A 12671-nucleotide genomic window follows, 5' to 3' on the forward strand; every position below is an offset into this window, starting at 1 on the left:
TAATTGCATCTATAGAAGCATGTATATGCGTAGATATCCTGGGATATGCCAGTAAGTGTATCTGTCATTGTTGGCATGTTGATATTGATGAACTATTCAACATGACAAGATGAAAGAAAAGTATTTTTTTTTTCAATGGAGTATTCCCTTTAGTATATTTAATCTTTTTGAGTATGCTGCAAAACTCCATTGTCTTATGTAGTAATGTGAATTGGTTCATTATTTGCATCCGTGTGACCTCTATAGCAAAGAAATAAAGAAATAACCAAAAGAAGAATGTATTTCTTTCTCCTTCAACCCCTCACAGCATCTTATCTCCCAATTTTACCACAATTATGAGTTGTGAAAAAATTTAATATTATGATGTGTGTTTTTGGTTACTAGTTTACATGGACATTAGTTTGTTGACAAATTAATTAATAAATTTGACATGGAATCTTTCTAACGTAAGTGTTTGCAAATCTTTGAAAATGACAATTAATGAGGTGAAACATGGTTTCCATTGTGGCCCATATCTGTGCTTAGAAAAAGATGTTGCTTATGGAACTTAGCTTAGAAGATGATGCTTGACATATCTTTTGATTTTTACCTCAACCCCAAATCTGGCATGGCCTGCTTCGAGTAATGGCTGCAAAAGAATGTTAGGAAAACTTATTTAACTCTTTAGGAAAACTTGTGTGATGTTTTTCAGTCATAAAGCATAATATTTAACCATGCTTTGGGTAGAGCCACATTATTAGGTGGCATAATACTTATGAGTTGGATGCATGGTGCTCTAACAGTCACTCAAGTTGTTTACTTAATGAGGTGCCTCTGTGTAGACCTTGAAGGTGATCTTAGTGTGACATTTGAGAACTTTTTGTTTGTCACAATATGGTAACTTTCCTTGATTGTTCTACTACGAACGGCTTCATAATTCAATCAATCAAAAATTCTCTCCATCAAAACAGTAAAGAAAGAAACCAGTTGAAAATCTCTTTTATGAATGGTTTGAGTGCTCATTGTGAAGGTCTGTTGGGAGAAATTTGTCTTGACCAATTGATTTCTTGATAGAGCGTTGCTGAAGCCCATATATAGGAGATCTTAATCGTTTTTCTGATGGGATTTTGATTTTTGTTTCATTCTTTTTGGTCATATTGCTTGAGGATCTATGGGTGAAGAAGCCTTTAGTTAGATGAAATGAGGGAAGTGTACCTTTTAGTAGCTTATTTGATGTCATTTGTACAATTTTGAGTTACCAACCTTGAGGAAGATGGGTCATTGGAATGTTGGAACACTACAGATTGTTCTTTCTTGTTTAATCTTTGTTCCATTATTAAGGTTCATTAAAAATGTACTGTTTGTGGATGTTGTGGAAGTACTCGGTTAATGGGTAAAGAATTGCATGGACTTATTGGTTATGCATAGACAAGCAAGAGAGACAAATGGGGTTTTCATATGTAGGATTTGAGAATAAGACTTATTGGTTATTGGTTAGTTTCTTACAAAAAATACAAAAATAGGTCATTTGAAACTTGGTCTCCTGTGTGATCTGCTCTTTTCTTCGTAGCCTTTCTTGTTACTTTTAAGCCAAGAAATGACAGAATGCAGGATAATGGGTGACAATTTCTCAGTTTGAGATAAGCAGAAAATGTTTAGGTCGTGGCCAAGTGCTGAAAGGGTAAGTGGGGTCAAGGATTTGCAAATAACCTTTTCACACCTCAATCTGCGAAAACTTTTCCTCCCCAAACTGAAATACATCCCAGTGATTGTCTCTTTAAGCTCAGCAGTTGATGTGAAAGAAGCCATCGTATGGGGAATGCTGATTCCAAACCAATTTACATTCCTTCTATGTCATAATTAAACACCTCTCTCCCAACTAAACCAAACTAAGAAAAAACAAAAACAAAATGGAGAGCAGGACTAAAGTGGTTTGTTTCACAATTAATGTACTATCGGTGGTGGTTTGATGGCCTAAGAAAATTTTTAAAGTAGTTAGGCAAATATTAGGGTATGACCTAGGGGTGTAAACGAGTCGAGCCTGAGTGAGCTTCTCTTGTTTGATCTTGGCTCTTTTAAATTTTACTTGAGCTCGAGTCGAGCTTAAGGACGAGTCAAAATTGAGTTCGAGCTCATAATAAGTTGAGTTGAGCCAGTTCGAGAGCTAGCTCTTACATTTAATGGTTTTTTTTTTTTTTTTTTTTTTTTTTTTTTTTTTTTTTAAAAAAATTTAAATTTTAAGTACTCTTAAACGGCTTAAGAAGCCAGCTTGCATATGAGCATTTGATTAGTCTAGCTAGTCGAGTATGGAGCCTGAGTCAATACAGTATGACAATTGGTTTCGAAGAGAGGATATGCATCCTTTTGTAAATAAGTAAACTTAGGGATTGGTGTTTTCTTAGCAATGTGGGACAAGTTAGTATGTTGTATTCAGATTGCATTAGGTCAACGCCCCCTACAAAAAAATATTTTTTCAACGTTTCTCTTTCGCAATCTCCCTCACCAATCATAGCGCGTATTCCACCCCAGCTCTCATTTCCTACTCTCTCTCTTGCTCACCAGATAGACAGTGATCCAAAGTGTTTGGGTCTATTTGATTCTTCAATAGTTTATGTCTTTCACAATCTCTTTTAAAAGTTTCTGCTTGATTCTTCTTCCTTTCGTTTGGGTCTGTTCTAATTGAATATGGGTCTTTTTAATGATTGCTCTCTCTCTCTCTTTGATCACGATGGGTTTGAAATTTTTCGTTTTCTAACGCTTAAACATAAATGTAATTTTAAGATTTTAATAATTGTGAGATATAATTAATTATGTGTTACTTAGTTTTGGTATATATATATACACGAGCTTGCTCACGAGCTTAACCGAGTCGAGTCGAGTCGAGCTTGCTTCGTTTAATATTTGAGTCAGGATTTGTGGTCACGAAGCGTTTCATTTAATAATCGAATCGAGCACAAGCCGATCCCCTGCGAGCGAGCGGCTTTCTCACTTAACACCCCTAGGTATGGGTTTGAATTATGCAATGAGAATTTTCATGCCTGGTTAGTGTAAACTACCTTGGTTCCCATTGATGCCCTAGTGGGGTTGAGTCAGTCTATGGTTTAATCGGACTTGAGGGAGCGCTTGTGATTCTTACTGTCTAAATCACTTAACACCCCTAGGTATGGTTTGAATTATGCAATGAGAATTTTCATGCCTGGTTAGTGTAAACTACCTTGGTTCCCATTGATGCCCTAGTGGGGTTGAGTCAGTCTATGGTTTAATCGGACTTGAGGGAGCGCTTGCGATTCTTACTGTCTAAATCACTCATGTGCGGCTCCCAGCTAGTAGGTGTTACTATAATCATGCTCGGGGTATAATAGCCGCAAATGGTCTGCCCCACTTGCCTTTTTTGAATATATATATATGCAGTGAAAATCAGCCTTTTTTTTTTTTTTTTTTTTTTACAAGTGATAATTGATTTTCATTGCTACATCATTAAGTTATATGACAATCGTATACTTGTCTACTAAATAGTATTATTCTTTATTTATATATTGGAAAGAAAAATGTTATTTAATAGATTGTTATACAATTATTATTCAACTAGATGATGATGTAATAGTGAAAATTAGACATTTTATCCACACTTGTAAAACACAAAAAAGGTTAATTTTTATTGTTATGTTATTCTAATTCTATGGTAGTTGTTAACAATCTATTAAATAGCATTACTCTAATAGAAATAAATCATGCCTATACAATTTTGAGAAATGATATATAGGGTGCGTTTGGGAGTGCGTTTTTAAAAAAATAATCTGCGATTTTAAACCAAATTGCATCTTTAGGATGTTTGGGATTGCGATTTTAAAAACGCAAATTTTAAAATCGCAAAAAAATCTGCGATTTTCATAAGCTGATTAGAGGGTGCTTATTTGAAAAAGTGCGAATTTAAAACAAAATCACGATTTCTATTAAAAAGATATTTGACGCAATAGTTACCTTTTTTAGAACGAGAATGAAAAAAATACCAAGAATACCCACCTAAAATATATTAAAACCCTTCTTTTCTCTTTTTGTTTTTTCTTCATCCTCTCTGTCTTGTTCAGCCTTATTGGTAATTTGGTCATGAAACCGCAATTATATGTTAATGTTATCCAAACACTCAATTGATAAAAAAAGTACTTTTTAGTATGTTTTATCAAACGCCTATTCGATTTTAAAAAGTAGCGATTTTAAAAACGTAATTTTTAAAAACGCAATTTTTAAAATCGCACTTATTGAAATCGCACTCCCAAACGGGCCTTCATCTCACAGATGTGGTAGTGTCTATCAGTCCTTGGAAATTTTATTTATTTATTTATTTTTTTTTTACAATGACTTATCTAAGGATTGATGAGCACTTGTTGATGTGGCATTTTTGTGTACAAAAATATTAATAATAAAAATAATCATTTGTAATAGAACGAATCCTTGTGAGATAAGGCTATATTGAGGATATCGAACCTTAAGGACTGCACATGCGTTGTTATTAAGCTTGTCATGATTGAGAGTAACTCAATTTTAAAGAAATTTGATTTGTTTTTGTTTTCTAAAAATAAGTATATAAAAGTAAAGATAAATAGTAATAATGAGAGAAAGAATAAGGGTTGATTTCACTGCTAACCGCATAACTATGGTCAGTCATAAATTAATAAGGGAAATTCATACTAGGCATGATATAGGGCTCGTCTCACTCGAGTAGTCAAGAAAATACTATAATAAAGAAATAAGTATAATTCATTTTCGGTTGACACAAACTGTCTGCCTAACCTCTAGATACAGTAGTACGGTCCATCTTCCCTACGGATGGACGCTCAAATCATTTAATTAGTTATACGCAATCAAGGGATAAGCATAATTCATCTTTATATCGTACAAATTGTATACTTAAATTATACTAAGCTAGGGTGTAGAGTAATTCGCATTCCCTAAGCATGACCTATCAAACCCTTTTGATTGTTAGTTAAAACCGTTGTATAATAATCATTAATATAATCACAGAAAAATATGAAGGATTGAGTTCAATCAAAATAAAAAGTTTTCTAAGACAAGAGAATAATTTCATAATGATTGAATATAAACTTTAAAATCAGATCTATAATTTATACAACCATCATGCATATAGAAAATTTTTAAATTAAAAATACAATTAAATCATTATTACTTGGAAATGGCTATATCAACACCTTATTACGAATTTAGCCGTTCATGGTGATGCTAGAATGGCATATTGCCATGTTCATCTTATCTTCAACTTTTCAAGCATTCAAGAAGATATTTTATGTTTAAAACTAAGCACACATTCTCCTCGAGGCTTAGAAGCCTATTTATAGGGTGTAAAACAAACCTAAAAGTCTTAGAAATCTAAATAAATAAATAATAAATAAATAAATAAATCGTGCTTCAGTCTCCTAGTCCAATTAGGAAGAAATCCTAGTACAAATCGGAATAGGATTCGTTTAGATTTTCGTCCTTATATTGCGGGACAATTTTGGCATAACAAACGTCTGAATTAGGAAAATCGTATTTCAGAATTATTTGTAGTATTTTGAGTTAGCTTTCCAATGCCCTGATTTCAACTCAATCCGATACTTGATCTGAAAGTAATGGTCAAAATACTAAGATGTGTGCAGAATCCTAAATTTTATCTAATCCGATTTTAACTCCAATTAGAGAAATTCTAATTTAACCATTTATTTGATTTGATTAAACTTAACCACATCATATAGGACATCTATTATGACTGGTTAGGCTTAACCACATCTTGTACCTTCTCAAAGTGTGCTTTAAGTACAAAATCAATGAAATTTCTTGCATCTTTATTAATAACCTGAAAACATTAAAACAACACAAAATTAAACAAATAACAATGCTAAAAAATTAACATTTGTGAGTTAAGTGGCTTGAATATGCAATATTCAGTACTTATCATATCTATCTAGTAAGATGGAGTGCAATAAAAGTGTGATACATAACAATACTCATACATTTTAGACCTAGTGAATGTAAATAATTATAAAGGATATACGGCTAAGGCTTTACTAGCGGCCTAGGAAAAAGAAACAAACTCATGGGAATATTTATCAAGCAACTTCAACTAATTAGTTTCTTAGACTCATTAACTCTATATTAGAAAAACGGTAAAAAGATCTTCAAAATAATAAAAGAGTATATTCTAACAAATCTAACATTACAAAGAGAAATTGGAAAAGTACATATACTCCTTCAAAAAAAACACCCAACTTGTAATCTACTCTCAAACTAAAGATTGCATTAATGTCCTCCTTAAAACTACTAAAAATTTGCAATGTCCCTCAAATGAGAAAACACCTTTAATAAATTATTTATTTATTTATTTTTTAAAAAAGACCAAAAAAAAAAAGGGCCTGAAGGAAGAGGAGGTGGCTCTTCGGCCGAATGGGGTACCCCAAATGGGCAGGGGTGGTTAAACCACCCCCTCAAAATTTTTAATTTTGGGCCATTTGGAAACCACCCCCATCGGCAAAACTGTTAATTGGCCAGTTGGGGGTGGTCCTACTGCATTGTTTTTTTAAACGCCAACAAACTATAATCGTTAACTGTAATCATCGCCGACAAAATTGTTACAGGCGTTTGTAAGCAATGCTGGCAAAAACCAGCAATTATTTTTTCGGCGTTCGTTTTTTTTTTTTTTTTTTTGAACAAAAGCCAATATGACTTTCAGCGTTGTCTTTTGCAAATGCTAGAAAATCCTTGTCGATGTTTTTAAAACAAACACCGACCCGCGAGGGAAGGAAGGAAAATAATAAAAAATATATCAAAATAACAGAAAATAAGATAAATTACATTGGTCAATAATGGGGTTTGAGTAATGATATAAGAATGATTAGAGTCGAAGTAACTTTTAAATTTATCATCGCATTTGAGATGATCATTATTAAATTTTAACCTAGTAGTGATTTTAAATATCATATCATATTTGGAATGATTCTACGAGGGTTCTAATCCTTCCTATATCTTTACTCGTAGGGTTTTGATAGAATCTCACCACCAAGAAGAGCATAACAATCATGATTCCATGAAAACATCTTTTTTATTATCTAATTATAAAATGTTATAGACTCTAGATTAGATGACTTTGGGCCAAACCCATTACAATAAGACTCATAAAATTAAAAGACCAACTTATTTATTTTTCCTTCATCATCAAACACCCTCAATGTTTAGTGGGCGTTAATGAACCATCATAGCAAAACGCGAGTCTTATGAAGACCTTTCCAATGCTACATCAAATTGTCGGGACAATTATCTTTCAACATCATCTATCCCAATGTTTAGAAGCATTGATAATAAAAAAAAAACGCTAGAAAATTTGTTCTAGCATTTTCTTGACATTGCTAATGCTCGACAATTTTTGGTTGTCTAAATTCTTTTTTTTATTTTTTATTTTTTTGGGTGAAGTTCACTTAACTTCTCAAATTATTATTTCAATGACAATTTATTCTCCAAACTATTAATTAAGACAATTTACCATCCAAATTATCAAAACAATGACAATGTATCCTCCAATGCTAGCAAAATGACAAAATTACCCTTATAAAATTTTCAATAAGACAAAAATACCCTTAAAATTTGAAAAAAAAAAAATAATAAATTTTAGTATTTTTGTTTTTATTTTAATAAGGGTAATTTTATCATTTTGTTAAAATTGGGGGTACATTGTCATTGTTTTGGTATTTTGGGGGGTAAATTGTCGCAATTGATAGTTTAGGGGGTAAATTGTCATTGTAGTGGTAGTTTGAGGGAATTAAGTGAACTTTACCTCTTTTTTATTTATTTTGTATTTTTTATTTATTTTAAGTTAAAAAAAAAAAAAAGAAAAAAAAAAAGAGGTGTTGAATGAACTACCCAAAAGCGATGAAGGATTGCCGAACTATCCCTCCAGATGGAGGGTCTGGTTTAGATATCCTTAAAGAAGTTGAGTGGCGGTTGATCAGCAACTACCATATTTTAATTTTATTGGTTTTATTTTTTTTTTCTTCTCTTTTATTTTTTTTTTATATAATTTTAAATAATAATTTGAATATTTCAAATAAATAAATTAGTACTAGCGTGTTACTTGTGCAAGTTTCCATTTATTTTAAGGTTAGAATCTAACAAATCGTGCGGGAGTTTGAAAAGAACAAATAACCCAAATTAAAGTTTGAAGGCATCTTTGCAAAATGTTTTTTTTTTTTTACATGACTATACAAGTGAAAGAGAAATGGGTGATTCAAACTAGTATTCTTCGCTTTATGAGGTGTAGTCCCTAGTTGATTGAACTACCCCTTAAAGACATCTTTGCAAACGGTTAGTTTGAGGGTTTATGTTTAGTTTGGTCTCTCCTACCAAAATAGGCACAACACAATAAGAGTTTTCCCGCAAAATAGAAAATAACATAACAAAGAAGCTAAAAAACCCTGATGTCTCATGAGAAAAAAGAAAGAGTAATGACAACTCATAAAACTCACACACCGAATGATACAAACTTAGATACACAACTTAAGAATTAGATTTTACTCATGTGAGATACAAGAATTGTAACATATTACCATGTTTTCGAAGCCAATATTCACAGTGGCTCACTCTATTGACACTGACTCAATAGTAGCATTTTCTCTTTTGGCAGCTCCACTCACTTATCAGTATTTTAATTCAGCCCATAGATCTCCCCTTCCGTGACTTGAACTCGTGACGTGGTGTTTTGGTTCTAATACCAAATGATACAAACTTTGGGTAGAACACACTATTAAAAATCGAATTGCAAGGAGAGAGTATTGAAAAACTTATATACACATGTAAGACACAGGAATCATAATACAGAAACCCAAGATACTTCTCATTGTCTGGGCTTCTCGTGTCAATTGTTCATGTCTTTCTAATACAAACTTTGGGTAGAACTCACTATTGAAAATTGAATTGCAATTAGAGAGTATCGAAAAACTTATATAAACATGGTTAAGATTAACACATATAAGACATAGGAATCATAATACTGAAACCCAAGATACTTCTCATTGTCTGGACTTCTCGTGTCAATTGTTCCTGTTGCTGGTGGTGGAATTTTCGTGTGAGTTGGAAAATAAAAGGCAATAAACATAACATGGCTGTAGATAAATGGCTCTAACATTATTTTAAAAGATTTTATAGCATTGCTCTAATGTCATGAAACATTAACAACTAAGATTGTCACATATAGATTAGGAAGAAAAAAAAAGAAAAAATTGTCTACATATAGGGAAACTTTTGACAAAATTATCCTCCAGGAAAATGAAAATTTTATCAAATATTTATAGAGGCTCTTAGGATTTGAAAGGGAAAGCAAATACCTCATTGTTCCAACTTCTAGAAACTAATTAAATCTGGAACAACTTGATTAGAAGCAAGAACAAGAGGAAATCCAGTTAAAGTAGTTGTATAAGGGTCTTCTCTTGCAGTAATACTTCTAATACCAGACGAATTCCCTGCCCCATTAACCTTCAAATCCTCCTCAAAAACTTCCCATTTCTCAGTAATTATTGTTTTCAAAACTCTCTTCGATTCCCTTTGTTCAACAATGGCTCCACTTTCTTTCAACACAATGGCTCTCATGTCCTCCGGCGGCATGCCATTTCCGTCCAAGCTCTTCCCCTTGAATTCCCCATTGATTATTTGCTCGAGATCTCTAAAATCTTCGTCTGGGATTTGCTCAACGTTTGGGAATTCCGACGCGTTAATGACGCCGATGTCCCTGCAAAATTCGAAAAACATTGCGAGTTCTTCACTTTGCACTCTTGCCTTTTGGAGAACTACGAGCGCCATTTCTGCCTCATCCTTCCCGCCAACCTCGTACACCTGCAACAGAGCCTGCGCGATCCCACTGCAAATTCTGCTGTATACCTCGAAAATCTCTACGACTACACAATCCATGGCTTCAAGAACAAGAGTGACGATCATGTCCTCAGTCCGCGGCTTGATTTGAAGCAGCACGTCAAGCAAAGACTGCCATTTTTGTAACCTCGTGAGCTCCTCTGTAAACGGTTCCTCTGTCAGCCAGATACGTCCTTTCTGTAGCTTCATCTCCGACCCCAACAAGGCAGATTTCTGGTCTAGAAACAGAAAATAAGCCCGAATGAAAACATCGTAGCCCCATGTCTTGCCCATTTTGGAGTGCCCATCGCTGAAATTTGATAGATCAAACGGCAGCCTGCCAATCATTTGCACGGCAGGGGGTTTACAATGGAAAACGCCATGCATGAGCATCAACCCCTTTAAAGCCACAACCCAGCTCCTGGTCTTTTCCATTCGCATCGACAGCGCCCTTATCAAAGGTTTCAAGTAAATGGCAGAGGTGCGCACCCATTGAAAGACCCTCTGAGCGTTCTTGTAATCGACGAAGGATTCATCGTGGCTGGTGGCCTTGATGACCAACGCCTCGAGATCCGGGTTCCGGTACGGAGTCCTCCGAGATATGCTGGCTAGCCATATGCTGTTCCTGTCTTTAAGAGCCCCGGCCGCCCTTTTCCATAGCCTCATTTTCCTCTTCTCTATTGGCGCCAGCAGTTCCCGACTCCAAAGCTACTTTCCCTTATTTTAGCTTTCTCTTGCGCATCTTCCTCTGTATTTTTTTTTTTTTTTGTTTACTTGTTTTTGTTTGCAACATGTTGATCGATGACAGGCTGAGATTGAACGTGCAGAAATTAGTAATAAAATCCAAAACAGAAGGGACTTGTTTGTGCCGGCCATAATAAGCGTTCAACGTGTGTTTTATTTAGGATGATCTGGTACCTGTTATTCTTGATTTTTCCGAGTTTGTTTTTCGCTACATATTAATTTCGGACATTGTCAATGATCGTTACGATGTCACGCGCGGTTGACGCGTTTTTGTTTCGGGGACATGGTGGGCGTGCGAGATTTACGCGTTACATGTTGTTCCTTTGATATTTATTACTGAGCTTTTATTATTGTTCGACGTAGATTAGTAATGATGGAGTCCTGTATATTATCATAATGTTTCCTCACGCGATTTTTTTTTTTTTTTTTTTTTTAGGATTTCCGGACATAGAAAAACAGAAAAAATAAAATAAAATGAAAAGAAAAAAAAGACAAGAGGAAGAAGGACCATGACGTTTTGTTAGGCAAATTTATGTGTTGAAGCGCTGGTGAATTTGCCTTAAGATTAGGGGTGGGCACGGGTTAGGGTGGGGCAGGTATTGGCTTTTTTTTTTTCACCTGCCCCGCATTTTGCGGGTTTGAGAAATTTCAACCCGTCACCCGCAAAAAAATACAGTACCCGTGCGGGTTTGGGTATTGCGGGGCGGGTTGAATAGGCACAAGTTTTGCGGGTTTTGCGGGGTGGGTCGGGTAAGAATCCAAGGCATCAAAATTTTCTCTTCCAAGGATTTTCTCAGCAAGCAAACAGATCGAGGGAAAGAAGGAGAAGAAGAGAAGAAAATCAGAGGGAAAGAGGGGAAGAAGAGAAGAAAATCAAATGGAAAGAAGAAAAAATTTAACTAATCAATCACAAGTCAAAATTTACCTCATGATTCTGGATTCATGAGAACCTAATAATATGAGGGAAAGAAGTCAAAGAACCATGGTCTATAATTCCAGCTTTCTCTCTCTCACCGCAAATTCTTTTCTCTCTTTCTCACTGATTCTCCCTCCATTTCACTCTTAGCCCAACTCTCTCCCAACTCCTTCTCAGTCTCCTTGTCTTTTCGTCTTCGAGGCTTCGAGCTCTCTGGATGTCGGCGGAAAGAGCATGGGTGGGAGCTAGGTGATGGAAGCTGCGTGGAGGGGGAAAGAAGGAGAAGAAGAAGAAGAAGAAAATCAGGGGGAAAGAAGGAGAAAACTCTCTTGCTGGTTTAAACTTTCCAAAATGGCCCCATATTTTTTAGGGAGAATTCCAAAAATGCTCTCAAGTAAATAAACTAAAATTAAAAAATAAAATATAATTTAGGAGTGTTCATAGCGAACCCCTTTGGCCATTTGGGAGGGGTGGTCGGCCACCCCCTTTGGCCCATTTGACTGCCACCCCCATGGCCCATGGGGTGGTTGTCCAAAAATGAATTGGGAGTGGTAGGCCATACCCATGACTCATAGGGTGTTTTGGTCACCCTTAAGGTCTACATGGGATGGTTTGGAGGTGGACGAACCACCCCATGGGCTGTGGGGTGGCGAGAGGCAGCCAGATGGGCCAAAGGGAGTGGTTGGATACCCATAAATTTTTGTTTTGTTTTTTTTTTTATTTGTTTTCTTCTTTCTTTGTTTTTCAAAAATATAGGGGGAATTAGGTCTATTAAATAATTTTTGTTTTTTTATTTGTTTTTCAATAAGGGAAGGGCCATAAAAGAAATTCGGTTGGCGTTGGCCCAAACAGCCAACACACCATTCCAATCGGCCGAAACACAAAATCACTTCAAAATTTCCACAACAAACACAAAAGCCTAAAATGAAGCAAAACCCAACCACCCAAACCAAATAACTCGTTGATTCTCTCTCATTTCTGTGACTTCTGTTTTTCTATCACACTCTCCATCTCTCGGTCTTGTTTGGTGAACAATGAGCTACAACATAAATAGGCCGGAGGGGGATGGGTTTGAAAGAAGAAAGGGAAACAGGGGAGGGGATTTCTGCTTGTGATCTAACTGAATACCCATTGCTTTCTGATA

General features: G+C 35.2%; 1 protein-coding gene across 1 annotated transcript; it reads right to left on the bottom strand.

Moving 5' to 3' along the window:
- Window positions 1–9267: 9267 nt before the first annotated feature.
- Window positions 9268–10563, bottom strand: LOC132179691 (putative clathrin assembly protein At1g25240). Its single transcript, XM_059592447.2, has one exon. The coding sequence runs from the start codon at window positions 10531–10533 to the stop codon at window positions 9364–9366; it is 1170 nt and encodes a 389-aa protein (XP_059448430.2). The 5' UTR covers window positions 10534–10563; the 3' UTR covers window positions 9268–9363.
- Between the last annotated feature and the right edge of the window lie 2108 nt (window positions 10564–12671).

Source organism: Corylus avellana, chromosome 4, assembly GCF_965113065.1.
Source record: "Corylus avellana chromosome 4, dhCorAvel1.hap1.2, whole genome shotgun sequence".
Classification (NCBI taxonomy): domain Eukaryota; kingdom Viridiplantae; phylum Streptophyta; class Magnoliopsida; order Fagales; family Betulaceae; genus Corylus; species Corylus avellana.

What these genes read in the sequence shown, in the direction of transcription:
- LOC132179691 (XM_059592447.2), bottom strand. Translation starts at nt 10,533, where the DNA reads ATGAGGCTATGGAAAAGGGCGGCCGGGGCTCTTAAAGACAGGAACAGC.